Source organism: Gymnogyps californianus, chromosome 6 (genome assembly GCF_018139145.2).
Source record: "Gymnogyps californianus isolate 813 chromosome 6, ASM1813914v2, whole genome shotgun sequence".
NCBI lineage: Eukaryota > Metazoa > Chordata > Aves > Accipitriformes > Cathartidae > Gymnogyps > Gymnogyps californianus.
Window position 1 is genome coordinate 26,941,098 of NC_059476.1, and position 17,187 is coordinate 26,958,284.

Below are 17,187 nucleotides of genomic sequence, written 5' to 3' on the forward strand. Positions count from 1 at the left end.
GTCCCAAAATACTTTACTATTAGATAACAGGGTGAGGAAGAGAGAGATTAGGTTGCATCAGCAATGGAAAAAATATCTTTGAGAGTTTAGATGTGCAAGGAGTTGAGGAGCAATGACACAAGTGAAGCATGAAGCAAGGAAATGGGGCAAAAGGAAGGCTGCACTGCATGGGAGACACACCTTGAAAGAAGATTTATCTACTAATGGTAGTGAGACTATAAAGCAAAGGGAAGCTAAAGCTGAACATAACAGTAAAAGAAGGGGAAGGCTTGCAATGTATCCCTAATATAGTTCTTACATAAACTAGAAGCTCACTCCTATTCTGAGAAAAATTTCATGGAGTACTTGCCAAAACTATACGTCTGTGTATGGTTACATAGCAGAAAAGGGACAACTCAAAGGAAAAATGCGGCAGCGATTGCTTATCAGAAACCTCATTTCAGCTCCGGAAGGCACCGAACTGCCACTGCGGAGCCAGGACTGGAAGCATCTCGCTAGGGTTAACTCATGCAAAGACTGAGGCATTATGAAGCATCCCATGAGGAGCACAGCTGCGGAGTGAAGCCAGTGCTGCCCCAACGCTTCCTTACTCCACACAGTCAGGAGACAGCTCTGATCATGTCCTGGGCAGGACAACAGAGCAGTGTCAGCATCAGACAGGAATTCAAGTGTCTCCTGGAGTTCAAATCTTGCAGCTCTGAGGGAAACTCTGCCATGTAAGGCCAAGAGGAAGGGGAGGATATGCAACTGATTTTCACAACTTCATTTGAATTATTTTGCAGCTGTAAAATAGTCGCTCTGGCACAAAATATGTGGTACCACCCTGAAAAATGAATTCTAAATCATTGAACTGCAAATCAGTCAGAGCAGGTCTCAACAGATCACACCACAATTGCAGCTATTAACCACACATTTTTTACTACAGTGCAAGTCAGGGTATAAAAGTATGAGTATTCATTTGAATGTCAGAAACACATTTGCAGCCAGAAGCTCTGCAAGGCCACCCAGTTCAGCCAACCCCAGATATAAGTGTTACGCATTTGCCACCATGGGACCAACCTTAAGGGTTGCTGAGGACATGCAGCTTGTATCACTCTCCTGGAATTCAGCTCCACGTGTTTGGGTTCTTCAGTAATTGCACTTACTCATCTTTGCATCACAAACCTACTTGTTACTATAATGATGCGACCAATTGCTAGCACTCTCAAATCATATCTTTGCAGCAGAGAACTCGTTTCTCTTAGCTTAGGATCTTTTGGCTGACTCCACTGGAATTATCCTCTCAAAATGCTATAAGTAACAGTTATTTTCATCACAGAACTGCAAGACTAACAATCACATTTAGACCCCTTGCACGTATTTAGATGAAGCAATGCATTTTCAGCCTTTTATTGCTTACACTAGCCAAACATTAGACAAGCTCAAAACCTAAAACCTTAGGTTTGTCACAGGTGGGCCACAAATATTGTCTTAATTAGGTTAAGCAATTAGATGATTTGAGCATCTAAATACTAAGGTCAAATGCTAAGCATTTGTGGAGCAGGCAGATTTGGCAAATGAAGGAATTATGATTTTAATTGATTGGCATTATTGCTAATGAGATAAGATGAATCTGCAGCAAAACCAGACACAAAAGTTGTGGGAAGAGAGTCACTTCCTCTGAAGATCAAAGTCACCATCTGCAGAAAGCCGATCGTCCCCAGCCTTTGGAGGAAGGGCGTACGGAAGATTACATAAGAAATGTCATTCACATTCACACTGAAAAAACTTTAAAAGAAAAAAGCCATTGCAAATATCAGTGAAATTTTATGAAGAAACAGATTTTTTTTTTTCCCAAGCTGTTGGAAGTCTTTAACGTTTTGATAGACTTGTTTCCAATTTTGGAGACATCGGTGTATTGTTAAATATGCAGTATGTACGTGGATTAAGTTAAGAGTAAACCGCTATCTTTGTTTTCTGAACTTTTAACAGATCTTTAGAAAATGGGAAGGACCCAAAATCATAAGAAAGGCCAAATGAGACACTTAGGAAGTGGGATTTGGGGGGGAGGAGGTTGTTTTGGTTTGCGCATTGGGTTTGGGGGGGTGGAGGGGTGGGTGTTGTTTTGGTTTTGGGTTTTCTTCACTAGCAATAGTAGTATTCTAGTTCTTGGACATTCTCTTTATACTGTGAACAAGCAAAGGACAGGGTCATAAATCAAGATACCATATCTCTGAAAGCTTCCTCAGCCGCTGGTGGTATTTCCTTCAATATGACAGACACAGAAAATAACCCAGTGAACACACACATTAACAGTACATTATATGTACTGTTAATAAAACATAGCAATGACAGGTAATTCACCATAATATGAAGTGACTAGGTTACATAGTACAAAGATTTTGGTGATTTGCTTCTTAAAACAATGACCAGATCTCTGCCATTTTCCCTGCTACATTTTTAGGAAAGAGACTCATATTTTAAAAACTTGTGTGTGTTAAACAAAAATCATCTGGAATTTCATACTTTACACATAGGGGAAAAAACTCACTGCACCTTTAACAGGTGCATTTTGTACAGGAAAATTAATTACAAACACTTACTTGAATGCGATCTACTGAAATCAGAATACCTTTAATACTCCTCACTGTTTTTAAACTAAGTTACAAGATGAAATAAATATAAAATATTAAAAAAATTCCAAACATTTTCTGTACTGGAGGTCTACAACATAGCTTCCAGTACTGAAAATGTTTTGAATTTTTTTCAGTCACAGTATGCTTTTTATGCACAGTTTTCTTTAAGAAAAGGATCCATCTAGACAACTTTTAAAGTTATGACATTCATCTGAAATTATTTATAATGTAATAAACAACCATTCTTACGAAAGCTTGTAAGGAATTGTTTGTTAAAATAGCATTGAAGAATCCCAAGTTAAGCTAGTATGTTTACATTTAAGTAATCGGGTCCCCTGTTCACCTGGTTTTGGATTCACACTCACATCATTTGCGTTGTGCTAGCAAAAGCATCTCTTTGAATACTGTCCTGGTTTCGGCTGGGATAGAGTTAATTTTCTTCTTAGTAGCTGGTACAGTGCTGTGTTTTGGATTTAGTGTGAGAATGATGTTGATAACACTCTGATGTTTTAGTTGTTGCTAAGTAGCGCTTATCTTAAGCCAAGGATTTTTCAGTTTCCCATGCTCTGCCAGCAAGCAGGTGTGCAAGAAGCTGGGAGGGAGCATGGCCGGGGCAGCTGACCCCAACTAGCCAAAGGGGTATTCCATACCATGGAACATCATGCCCAGTATATAAACACGGGGGAGCTGGCCAGGAGGGGCGGCTTGCTGCTGGGGCATCGGTCAGTGGGTGGTGAGCAATTGCATTGTGCATCACTTGTCTTTTCTTGGGTTGGTTTTTTTTTTTGTTATATTCCTTTTCATTACAATTATTATTATTGTAGTATTATTATTAGTTAGTAGTGTATTTCACTTTACTTTAGTTATTAAACTGTTCTTGTCTAAACCCACGAGTTTTACCTTTTTTTTTTCTCCTCCTCCCCGTCCCACTGGGAGGGGGGAGGGAGAGGCGGCTGCGTGGTGCTTAGTTGCTGACTGGGGTTAAACCATGACAAATACTGAGAGAGAAAGAAGTCAAATGGAATAGTTAAAAAGTTTGCTACCAAACGTTCATCAAAAATGTACTTTTTCAGTGAAGAACACCAAGACATTTTCTAAGCAAAATGGCACAGAATTAAGATTGGGGGGGGGGGGGGGGGGGGGGGGGGGGGTATCTCTTTAAAAGCAACCAAATGAATAAGAAACCCTTACACTCACTGACACACCAGCCATTAAGAAAATGTACAGGAAAAGGCCAAGCACCTTTTTTTACACTGTTCAGTTTCTACTGCAGGTCTGGGACCTTTACTAGCTGTTGCACAAGACCAAAGTCTGCCTCGTTGGGTATCTGTATTTTTCACAGCAGTCTCTTTAGTTTCCAAGCCAGTGCACATTTTTCCAATGTCAGTGTATTTTAAAAGAAACTGTCCATTGTGAAATGGAGGCATAGAATCTTAGAAATTACACAGAGCCTTAAATGTAAGTCTAGAAAAGATTACAAGGCTGTACTTCAACCATGAATACATCCACCCAAGATGCACCTAGGAAAGCTGTTCAAGACTGCTTAAGGCAATGTTTGCATTCACTGAAAGGGATTATGATATGGCCTCCAAATTTATCAGACACTGAAAGAGGACCCTTGTCTGAGGTGGAGAAGTTGGCAGCTGTCGGAGTGTAATTCTGGATCTGGCAAACACTTGCCCTGCAATTCAGGTCAATGTGAACAGAATGCAAAGGTTTGAAAGCATGTAGATGCTCGTCAACTATTAACAACAGATCATACATAGGGGCTGCAGTACCTTCAGCCATTTTATGTCAGTTTAGCTATGGAGAAATAAAGTTAAAAGATGCTGATTTCTAGCTAACTGCTTACTTGCAGCCATACATGCTGCATGGTGGCTCATGAGCATGAGGGTGAAATTTTCAGACTTTTGTTGTCTAACTATATTACTTTTAAACTATTTTTAAAATACCCACAGAACTATATTCTTTATTTAAACACCTGGACAAAGTTACTCTTTTCGGAACGATGGCCAAATCTAGGTCCAGCATGTAGTATTATAAAATAAAATGGTGTATCAGGACACTCTTAATCTGAGCTAAAGGAATCTTTCTAGTGTTCAACCAAGACCTCAATTCTACTTCCTTGTGATCAGAAGATATGCAAGGTATGGCTGTTACTGACCTGCCAGAACCTGCCTATTCTCATTTTCTTCGTCCTCTATTAGAGGATGGCACCATGGTGGTTTTTTTCAAGAAAAGCAGCTAAGGTGCAAGTCCTGCCTTATGACTGAAGCCTATTACTAGGTATGCAGATTACAAGACTGACCCATCCACCAATCTGGTTCATGCTGAAGTTGACTATTCGGCATCTGAGAATAAAGCAACTGATGAAGCAGAAAAGTTAATACACAATAATTACCTTCCCTAAGCTTTCAGATAACTCTGTGAACAGAAGAGGCTGGTCTGTCTGAAGTGTAAAAACTGAGGCACAGAATTCTACAATGTGCCTCTAAGCTAATGATTCACGTTTTTGCCTATTAGGTTTTCCCTGGTTTCCAGTGACGTTCTCTTGAAAATAGCAGCGATAGACTTGTTCTCCAGTAAAAGCCTCCATCCAATCAGTTGCATTTCCGCTTGAAATCCTTAATACCACTGGGCCACAATGTTAAAAATATGTTAACACAAACCAACGCCTCACTTCTTATGTCCTGCAGTTTTTGAACGTCTTTGGTACTTACGTATGCAAGGCTGGGCAAAAACACAAAACCGAAACTTGCTCCTCTCCAGGTGGGCACTTGAACCTATATGTGCCAATTTTAGTCAGAAAATAAAACCTTATATGAGGACTCAGCTAAATACAGTCAAGAAGAACGTTAGCTGTATGCACCTTTTACACACAAGTCAAGTTATAGAAATTGACCTTTATTTAGTAATCAGTTTCTTTAACTTTTTTTTTTGATACAAAGTGACATTTTCATTTTAGTACAGAAAATCCATGTCAGAACAGTACCTGTCTGTTTCAGTTGTACCACTAGAGTCTACTCTGACCTCAAACTTTAAAAAACAAACAAAAAATGAGATAAACAAAAAACAACTGCTGTCCCTCACCATGAGAAGTACTTTGACTAGTAATTCATTCATACCATTTCCTATTTTTTAATTTTTATATATATATACAGTATTATAATAGTATGGTATAATACTATATAAAATACTATATATATTTTATATGTATTATAGTTCAAAATATTCTCTCTATATAGTATATAACTATATAAATACTATATAAAGTATTTTGAACTATAAAATAGTGTCTGTAAAACAGAATTTAAATTTAGGACCAGATCTTTCTTTGAAAAACTGTGCAAGAAGAATCCCTTTTTTTTAATTAAAAAAGCTGCAAACAGAAGCAAAACTACAGCCTGTAGTCTAAAACTAGAAACCCTACATAATGAAATGTTAGGAACAGTGACCGAGAAGCAGTTCTACTCAAACGATATTTTAAAAACAATTAAAATACAGTACCCAAGAAACATGGCGCAAGAGACAGAAGAGACAGGTACAAAACCTGTGTTAGGAACACAGAGTCAGAAGTGCAAAAAACAAAAAGGGAACTGATACAATGGAGTTTGGTACAATAGGTAAATAAGTATTGCAACCAAAACTAAACGATCACTTATTTTTTGACAGTGAAAACACTAACAATTTAGTACCTTTCTAAAGGCTTTTAATCAAAGCCCTAAAACTGTGGCTGCTCTTAAATAAAAACAATCTATGTGAATGCTACACACTGAAGTACAAAGCTTAAGAATTACCCTGCAAAATTGCACCGACATAAGCTTTCCATATTTACAGTATCTAAAAGTGACAGAACACAGCATGCTAGGCCTAGCTTATGACTCTTCCCCACCAGTACTTAATCCAGGCCCAACAACCAAAAATTATTATTTCTAAACACACGTTAACCTTGGATTCTTCAGATATATTATGACGTTTAAATATTAGATTCATGCATAAAACAAGAAACAATATCTTTGACAGACAAGTGTTGACAGGATACAAACAGTGGTCTGCCCTGTTGAGGAGTGTACTTCCTTCTGAGCTTACTCTCAAGACGTACCGATTCAATTCCACGTTATTACCTGGTTGTCAAGTCAACAATGTGCTTAGAAACGGTCAAAATTGCAATCAAGAGTCACATTGTGCATAAACCATTCACTCATATTCAGAAATTTCACTCCGTTTTGGAGAGTTACCTCATTAAGTGAAAGGACACAGAGTTTAAAAAAAACAAAACAAAACAAAAAGACATTCAAGTAAACAGCAACAACCAAATACTTTGAAAAGGTTTTTGTAAACTTGTCATTCTACAGGGTTTTGCAGCATTGTGAAATTCATTACTCACGGACAAGTACACACAGGTTGCAACCCCTCGTGACAACCTGTCACGTGTACACGTACGATGTAAGAGACAAGCTCGGTGAAGTGATCTACCCCTTCCCACATGCCTCGTCAGGTCCTTGTGTGTTCAGTGTTATCATTCCCCTTCATGAAACAGAAATCACTTACGGATATCTTTTTATAAAGACAGAAACGGACAGAGTCTGTTGGATAGAAAGTTAGTTGGTTATTTACATCTGCAAAGTAGTTTCACAGCGAAATAAATCTACAGCGGGCCAGCTGGGATCCACAGGACTTTGTTTTGTTCTTGATCGACAGTTGTCAGAATCTGAGTGCAAATGCTTGAAAGGGCTCCTCCCTGGACAATGCCTGGACAAGAAAAAGAAACCCCCCCACGAATGAGACTGGAACAAACAGTTATGACTAATTACAAAGAGCTGTCTTCTGCACTTTTCTGCAAAGTTTTTATCAACAGATCAGAATTAATCCACCCAATTCCACATTTGCCAGATGCATGACTCTATTAAAACAAGAAAAAGAATAAACAGAGTGAAGAGGTCAAGCATCCAATATACAGTTTCTTCTGCTAGCTCTTAAAACAGCCCAGGGAAGTCGCAGAACTGATGGCTATAAGCAACTAAGACAACTGTTTTGTTAGAGGCCTCCACATACTATTTTCAGAGGCATCAGGTGGCAAAATTTAAGTCTAAAGATGGTCAGAACCTGCTATAATAAACCTTCTCTGTTCAGCATGTGGTGTTAAGAGTTTTATATTTACATGGCAATATACATAGAGACTACAGCTGTAGCAACTAGACACTATTTACAAATATTAGAAGTAAATTATGAGGCAGCTCACAGTTCGTTGAGCTAAATAAAAGAGCAGTGGTTGCTACTCCAATTCTTATTGTCAACTACATTCAAATAACAAAAGGCCAACAGCAAGCAACTCCCTGAAAATCAATTCAAAAGATAAATGAACACCTTGCATTCTACCCTTGCTAAACATAACAGTCATAAAAAGTAAAATGCCAACACCGACACAGGAGAGGAGAACGTATGAGCTTTAAGACTTAAAAAGCGAGGAACTTCATGACTTGAGAAATATGTCAGCAAACCCTCTGGCTTTTGGCTACCACTAATGCTGGAAAAATATGGAAAGTCTTATAAGGCTTAAGTTATAATTTCCATTTTTGAAAAGACAGAATTTGATCTCAAATAAAATATTGCTTGACTCTGCAGCTGACACTGTATATATACTACAGTTAATGTCAGGTGAGTTTGGATACAGAACGCAGTAACCAACAAGGCCTATGAAAGGTGACAAATGGCAGTGAGGAAGTGATTCAGATTACACACTGTGCTCACACTTGGTACAGGAAACAAAGCCAACCTGAAAGAGTCATTATTCAAAAAATGTACTTTATGAAGTAGTCACAGAGCTCAGGTCTGAGGAAGTGCGTCATATAGCTTTGTGAGGAAGCTACCATGTCCAAGATGCCTATCTACAGGCTTATTTTATGCACATTACAATTTCAACAAGCTTAAATGTCAATGCAGTTTGAACACCAATCCTCTCTGACTACCAGCATCTGGAAATGTTGATGACAGCTGGAGTCCACCGTACTTGGCACTAACAGAGGGAGGCCCTTCCCACAGGGCAGGTGAGAAGATACACATAAGACTCTCTTGGACTGCGTGCTATTTTCACTGTCAGGGTGAAATTAAAATGCAACAAATGACTTAACAAGGAGCAGAAAATAACATGGGCTGATGCAATCTGGCCATGTGCGTGTCAAGTTCTGTGAAGGTTTAGTACATACCATTTAAAGGAACATGTGTATGGCTATTACATACCAGGTAACTGATCTTGTTGAGAATGTGCAGCTTCTCTCAGGATGCACTGAGATAGCTCTATACTAAATACATCCCTCTTCCCTCCCCTGCACTTGGTAGGTATGCCTCAAAATATTTCTGTAAGAATCCCATTGTTTGAGGGATGAAAAGTTGGGTTTTGGCTGGTTTAGCAGTGGTTTTTTGGTTTGTTTTTTTCTTTTCAAATTTTGTTGCAATTCACATCAAGATGGCTAGAATTTTATCCCCTCTCTTTTGAATGTATGTGGAACCACATGGAAATATACTCTGAAATATGCAGAGACAGTCTTCAAACAGTTTTCTTTCCCTGGTAAGAACACAGTATTAACTACAATCCAAGATTCATATGATATACTTTATGATGTTAAAAAGGCCTCTGAAGTTGAATTTAATTACTCCAAATTACAATGCATGCTCAAGAAACCTTTGACAATTTTTTTTCCTTTCTTGAAAGATTTAAAGTATGTCTCACAAATCATTCATTAATTTACACTACAGGGTTTTTTTGTTGTTTTGCTTGATTTTTACAATTACAAAAAAACTTATATTCCTTACATGGTAAAAAACTGACAACACTGTGTCAAATTATCTTGACCATACTTCCAATACTACTGGCTTGTAATAAAACATTTTCAGAATCTCTCTAGATCACAAGATTCATAACATGCCAAAACAAAAACATGTAAAAGCAAGGGATAGTACTTATATCTTGAGATTTCCTCTCCCGGTAAAATACCAGCACATGAGTTTGCCAGAAGGGAAGGCAGAATGAAAAAAGTAGTGCTCTTTGAAGGAACATAGGATCTTTTGAATTACAGTGTAAATGGATTAAATTGCCACTGTGTTCCTAGTGAAATGTTGATTAAATACTAACCTGTAAAGTACTTGCTATACTCTTGTTCTATTTTTTGAGCTGTCTCAAACTGTTCTTTGGAATGTTTTTGTGTAACTTTGTCCCTCAGGAAGATTGGGTCTTTTTGCTCTCTGCAAAAAAAGAAAGAGAAAAAGAAAAACCTTGTATAAGAGTAATTTTTTTTTTTTTTTTTAAATGGACTTGAAATGATTACCTCCAGTTGGGTGAATGTGAAAGGCTAATTAATTTGCAAGCATAATCCTGTGCATAGAGTGCCATCTACTGTGTTTCAGCAGTATCAGCATAGTCATCAGGATCATGTCAGTGCTAACAAATTTATTTGCTATCAGACCAAGACAGTATTCCTTTAAAGTCTCAGAGATTGGAGGGGGTTGAGGGAGAAAGAATATAATTTTTTCCAGTTCATGTGAATCGGATCATCTCTCATACACTCCGGTACTCCCTACACAAAGCTGGGCTCAAGTACCGCTCTTTTAAGGGCTTAAAGTATCAAGCATTGAGCAAATACAGTATTTCTATGTCATCTTACATATGACACATTTTTCAGATGACTGTTTTTCTATTATACATGCTGTTGGAAATAAAACAAGAAAAAAAAAAAGCAATACAAATGGTAAAAAAAAAAATTTCATTCCGATCAAGGCTTGTAACACTCTCCTCCAAATCTGACCTGGGGTCCCCAGCAGGGGATTCTGTTTAAAAGGAAGCAGACTTCATAATCAACTAGTAAGGTCATATAGAAAGGTACTGAAACAATATAAGCATAGTTTCTTACAGCAGCGAGAAAAGAAGCACAATTTTATTTTATAAATAAAAAAAAAATATCACTACTATACTAACCAATCACTGCTGTGTAGCATTTCAGAGAATGCCAACAGAACCTGTGCTGTATCAGAAAGGCTGTTTGGAAAAACCTTTGGTGCTCATAACAGGCAGAGACAATGTGCCACTGCATCTTATTTTGATGACTGCTGGCAATCCTTGCTTGCCTAGTTCAATCGCCCTCTGTCACTTTCCAAAAAAAGGAAATAGCTGTAATGGTCACCATTCCCTTTCCAAAGGGGCACAAGACATGAAAGTTCCATTTATCATTCAAGTGCATGATCCTACAGTGGTCATGAAATACACCACATTGCTTTATGTCTTGCTTCTACTTGAAAGTGGTGATACTTATCTTCTTTATTAAATAGTCATCAAATTTACCTACAGATCAAGACTATACAGAAGTCTTCAACTTTCAAAATGAAGATAGCACAAGTATAAGATCTCTCAACAAAACTGTTTCTTAATACTTATGTTAGGAGATTATGTCACTTCTTGCCAAATCAATCTATCAAAACGTGTGAAAGCTTACTCAAACATTAGGGGAGGGACTGGGGTTTGTAACTCCCATGTTCTGTTCCTGGCTATATTCGAGCAGGAAATTCCCAATTACTGAAAGAGCACGGCCTGAGAAGACCACAGTATATACACTCCATGGCAAAAGCGGACTTCCCTTGCTGTTTTCACTGGAGAATGAAGATGGGAAAGCTGAGGTTATGAATCAATTGGCACTGCATCCACACACTTGGCCCCGCTGAGAAGATGAAGAATAGCTCTTTGTCACAGTCACCACTTAATCCTCAATGGATCTTGCCCACATCTGTCTTACGGTTTAATACAAAGGTGAGCAGGAAAGATCCGAGGTGAGATCTGTATGTACCTGGAGTACATACAGTTTAGTCTACATTGTTTGATTTCTTTGAAAGATTCACTGAATTGTCATGCAACAAAAATGAAGTTAAGACCATTTACCTCACAGCGGTTTTTATGAGGATTAATTTCCACATTTTAAAGAGATTTAAGATGACTAGGGTGAAAGAAACAATAAAGGTAACAAGCTTATTTTAAGCTAAAAAAAGCATCCCTGAACTATACCCCTCACAGACTTACTTGATTTGTTTAGCATTTTTGTAGCGAATAAAAATTACAATAGGGTAGATATGAACACTGTGGAGCCGTTCGATGGCATGAGGAGCGATGTCAAGCAGACAATGACAATCCTAAGATCAAATGTAAATGCAAAACACTCATTCAGTTAAAGAGCACAAGCACACATGCAAATCCCCCATTTCTTCCCCTACTTAAATCATAGCAACCCAACAGAATTTTGCTACACATTCAGCATTTTGGGGCTACTGAGCAATTTATACCCAAAGGATTTATAATAAAAGACAGAAGATGAAAAACTGCAAAAAATTCCATTCATAGTACCAAAAACATGCACTGATAGAAATAAAAGTATTTGAAGAACTAATGAAATGAAAACTCAGATTGAAATATATGCCATACATTTTTTCCAAATTTAAGTATTCATTTTCTCTTTCAGAAGTCATAAGCAAACACAAGCGTTAAAGTAATAAGACTTTCTCTGTAGTTTGACAGAAAACTGTAAGCAATGTACAGATTTTAATTAACATCTGTCTCCAGGATTATTATGATGTTTATGTTCTATATGACTGCATTAAATGGAATAGTTAAAAAATCTAAATCCTCGGTTTTGGGGATAGGAGGTGGAATCTATGGAATCTAGGAAAATAATTCCTAACTTTATTTAATAATACTATAAAAGAATATGGACATTCCTAGTTTCTACAAAGGTGAGCTTGCACGAAATAACCTTTAAACAGTTACATGCCAAAGTGAGGTAACTTTTATTTTACTCAGTGGCCTGGGGAACAATTCTCTGAATGCCTTAAAGGAGGACAACGCTAACATAATTTCCACCCCCCCAACATAGTACAACCATATATTGCAAATTGTACAAAGAGCTACAGCATTAAAAGTGACTCACCTTTTCCGTTATCTCTTTTATTGAAGCTACAGTTGTCACATCAAAGTGTCCACTCCTCCGTTTATAATCAATAAACAGACAATCCTTCACACCCCGTTCAATGGCTTGTTGGGAAGCTTTCATAACCTCTGTTTCACAGAACCAGAAGAGATCCACTTTCATTACTATTCCTTAGGCATAGAACAAGGCTAACGAAAGAAATGCCTGCAAATTCAGATTCTTGTGGTTTTTTCCATGTTTGTGCTACCATTTAGTTCACTTATATAGATGTCACTATCATGTATTCTAAGCAAGAATAAATTGGTTATATTTGCATACTTACCAAGAGGACATCTGCAAAATTTTCCAGGGGATTCTTTGACCAACATGTCTTTCACAGCATCAAGTAAAGGTCCTAGAATAAGGACAGGCCTAGGAGAGGTACAGTCCACTTTCTGTACACGCTGATATGCCAGACTTGCTGAATCTACACACACAGAAGATTTACTTATAAAAGTATAAATTATTTTCCTGGCATTCCTCAGATAACCAGAAGCACCCTAACAGTAATTATGAAAACAACTCCCTTGCAAGGGGTAAGGGCTTTGACAAGTACAAAAAAAGCTCACTAGCCATTATTGCAATTTTCTCCGCTTGACAGCTTAAAATAGACATTTTTCTAATTGAACCTGGTGCTTCTCCCCCCCACCCTCACCCAAACTTTAAAATCAATCATTCCTATTTTATCCTAAAAGTGTAAACAAGACATAATAGTTGGTTTCTCTGGTTTGGTTTGTTAAGCTCTTCCAAGGAAGTAAGCATTGTAACCAACATGATTTTTGTACAGGAGTGAAAAAATAGAAGTGAAGATTTCTGAGTGGTGCCCCGGATTTCTGTCTAGGCTAAGCGACCTGGACAGAAATTAAATAGTTGAAAGGAAGATCAAAACCATACATCAAAAAGCAATGTCCCTCTGCAAATGATAATTAAAGCTAATAGATCTAGGAATAAGCTACCAAAAAAATTAATTTGAAACATGCTGGCTTGTTATTTAATTTTAAAAAAATTGTTATTAAAAGTAATATACATGATGGAACATATGATCACCCTTTGTATTCAGACCAACCAGAAAGCAACATTATTCATTGTGTCATACTGCAGCTGTTTAAAAATGAAAGAGAAGGAAAGGCAACCCCCTCCCAAGTATAACAAAGGTACTTGCCATCCAAGAAAGGAATTGAGTCTGTACTGATTGTATCAAGAGCCAGTAAATCCTTTCCATCTTTGGAACCACTTCGCTTGTGTTTATGCTTTCTTCTGAAGAATGACCTCCGTGCTGCTGCTGACAATGTCTTAGATGAGCTGTTTTCATCTTTAGCCTCAGACATGCTGTGTCTCCTGTAGAATTCCTGATCCATCCTATAATGAAACAGACTAAATGTATTTAAACTTATCTTTTTAAATTTTTTCAACAAACAACATCACTGCTGCTTCTGGAACTCACTGGAAATGCTCGTCTCAAGCCCTGGCCTTAGCATCTTCCTCACAGAAAATTAATCAGAAACAAACGTTAACATAAATCGAACAATAAGCATCTGAAAACCTCACACTACCATCATTTCCTCAGGATTCTTATATTATAAATAGCAGCATGGCACAGAGGGTGACCACTCTGACAGGCAGGGCAAAATTCTCCAAGGCAGAAGCAGCAGTATGCACCTACTTGCCAGTAAAGTCAGCCTCACACAGAAGTGAAGATCCCATTCTTTCTATGAAGCTGCACGTTATACGCATCCTTACAAATAGCTTATTAGCAATCCAAAGTAACAGTTTTATTGTATGTGGTTTTATTTTATATGAGCACAAACATTTTGGCCACATAACACATGTAGAATGTAGTTGGTTTTACTATCCATCTTCCAGTAACAAGCCTATCAACAATGTGTATGGGTCTGTATGTGTAAGTTGTACTTCCACACGTTCCACATAGTACCATCGTCCCACTGTCAGGATGGATTTTGAGTTATGACATGGAGAGAAGACTATTAGAAGAAAAGGAAACCAGAAACCCAGCAATCTTAAAATGAAAAAAATATTTTAATCACTGAGTGATAACTAATGTGATTTCAGTAACAATGCAAAAATTTTAGTTCCTGCATACTCCTCTTAACTGCTCTACCAACATTATGAGATTGTGGTGGATACACAGTCTTATAACAACGTTGCTGTCCACAGATAACTAAAACCACTGATGCTTCCCAAGAACAACTGTGATAACCTTGGATTCAAGGATATATTTGCTGTGGTTACTCTCACTTTTGTTATTGAATTATCTATCACAACACTGGTCTATGTATCACTTCCATTTCTAGTTTACTATTTAGTAGCATTAAAAACAACTTGATAGAGCAATATATTTAATTCAATTATTAAAATATGCCATCCCTAAAATGACATGTCTAAGAATTAGCATCTCCCAGAAAGAGTAGAAGCAAACAACTCTTTTATACCACATCTCACTGGTCAGACTTTTAAAGACTGTAAGATAAATACTGTAACTGAGGTCACTCACATATATTTACTTGGAATCTGTCCTCTTTCCAGCTTCTGAGCATTCTCGTCTAGCTGCCAAGCCATCCAGCAACCAAAGTTTCCCTGTGGCAGAGTGTCATCAACATACAAAATGTCATCCTTCTTAAAGCTTAAATCCTGTTCCACCTCTGCCAGACGGTCATAAAGTGCTCTGGAAAGGAAGACATAAATAGGCTCTGCAACTGATCTCCATCAACTCAAGGGAAGAACATGCATACTTATTTTGAAAAAAGTTAACAGACTAGTGGCACACTCTACATTTCAAGTGCACACAAGTTTACAGCAAAACGTGCAGACTTACTATGGTACAGATTGTGTACTCACTGTCAGAGACTAGCTGGGATAAATTAGTAAACTTTGAATTTAAAAAATGTGGTAAAACTGATGTACTATCTCTCTCATGATGGTCAGCGTATTATCCTAACAGCCTTATGCTGTCATTACCAGTCACACTCAAATACCTGATATAGAATCCATCTCCAGGAAGCTCTTTTATCTTATTAAATTCTTCTATTCTGTATTGAGTCTTTATTTTGATGTTTTCTCCAGGCTTCAACATTTCAAGATAAGCTTCCTCAGCTGTTTTATTTCGCATATCAATGGATCCATACTGCAAAACACAACACACAGAAACTCTTAGGTGTGAAATTGTGTCTTAACAGGCAATAGAATTAGGTGAGCTTGAAAACCATGCAAAATTAGGTTTTTTTTCCCACTGGCAGGCTCTATATACACGTAAATCTTGCCACTTAACTCTAGTACAGTTTGCACCTTAAGATGTCTAGCAGGAGACTGAGACATGGGGCTGGAAAACAAAATACCCAAGTGAACACAGCAAACATGCACTGTGAGAGAGAGTCTGCACATCTTTAAATAGTTTTCAAAGTATAAGCTGAGAATCATAAAATTCACACTGGAAAGAATTTAGTATTTTCAGGGAAAGCAAGCGGTGTGAGGGAAGTCAGAAACACAATTAAAAGCAAAATCTCCATCTGGATACTAGAGGCGCAATGGGAGAGTCTCAGTGCTCAGTCTCAATGCCCAGTTGTATCTGAAAAGCTCATAAACACATGTGTTTATCACCTTAACAGTCCTGCCAAGCAGATAAATATTCTCGTTTCAGATATAGAAAGCAGAGTCAAAGACATATTGCACGGCTTTCCCTAAACTCTCATTAGAATTTCATAGTGATAAGATCAATATTGTTCTCTGTTTTGCAATATCTTTCATATCCTTGCCTTTCTCCTATGTACAGCAATTGGATTCAAGGCTTCCTATTTAGGTGAAGAGAGCAGGTGTTCGTAATTCCAAGTGGACGTACATTAGTCCTTCAAACTTGTGGGCAATTTGTGCTCTCAGCAGTGGTAGTTCTCCAGGACCACATCATCCAGCTCTTCATGTGTTGCAGCCAGAATGAAGGTTATGCATTCTCACCATTCTTACCCGGGTTTTGTGGCAGGAACTCAAGATTCACAGAACATCTCCCATTGCGAGACAGCACAATTCTTTGTACAACTCCCTCTATACCATCCTAGACATTTTGTCAGTATGCTGCAGACTTTTCTTAATAGCTCACCTCAAGTATCATGTCACCCAAGACTAGTCCATCAGGTCCTTTTGCTGGGCTATCATCATCTACATCTGAGACAAATATTCCATACAGGTTTCCACCACATATCTGGATCCCAAGATCCACTTGGGATTTTTTAACAACAACAGTTCTAGGTTCAGGGGTCCTTTTGTTTGTGTCCACAGGGCCCCTTTTGACAGGGAGAAATAACACATGCACTTCAATTTAAAAACTTGCATTACATACAATCAACTAGCCATCTGAAGAATATATATTTATATAATTATTATTCAAAATAGGTCACCTACAGATACAGTCTTATAAGACAAATATCATGTTCCTTGCAGACCTTCGTAACTAAACCGATCTTGTAGTAAAATTTCTCCACTCCTTGCAGACCCCGTCTGTAAAAACAGTCTGAAAACATGTACTTTTATCCTTGGGTCCACTTGTCTGCTGACTTATT

At 37.8% G+C, this 17,187-nt stretch overlaps 1 protein-coding gene across 1 annotated transcript in view; it reads right to left on the reverse strand.

The window, feature by feature from the left end:
• Nucleotides 1-6,949: 6,949 nt before the first annotated feature.
• DLG5 (discs large MAGUK scaffold protein 5) overlaps nucleotides 6,950-17,187 on the reverse strand; it is a 111,648-nt gene continuing 101,410 nt past the window's right edge. The window contains exons 24-32 of the mRNA XM_050899211.1: nucleotides 16,728-16,911; nucleotides 15,613-15,761; nucleotides 15,132-15,302; nucleotides 13,782-13,978; nucleotides 12,903-13,046; nucleotides 12,581-12,708; nucleotides 11,680-11,789; nucleotides 9,748-9,857; nucleotides 6,950-7,367 (exon numbers count right to left, since the gene is read on the reverse strand). Coding sequence (XP_050755168.1) covers nucleotides 7,264-7,367; nucleotides 9,748-9,857; nucleotides 11,680-11,789; nucleotides 12,581-12,708; nucleotides 12,903-13,046; nucleotides 13,782-13,978; nucleotides 15,132-15,302; nucleotides 15,613-15,761; nucleotides 16,728-16,911 — 1,297 coding nt within the window. The 3' untranslated portion in view covers nucleotides 6,950-7,263. The remainder of the gene's footprint in view (nucleotides 7,368-9,747; nucleotides 9,858-11,679; nucleotides 11,790-12,580; nucleotides 12,709-12,902; nucleotides 13,047-13,781; nucleotides 13,979-15,131; nucleotides 15,303-15,612; nucleotides 15,762-16,727; nucleotides 16,912-17,187) is intronic.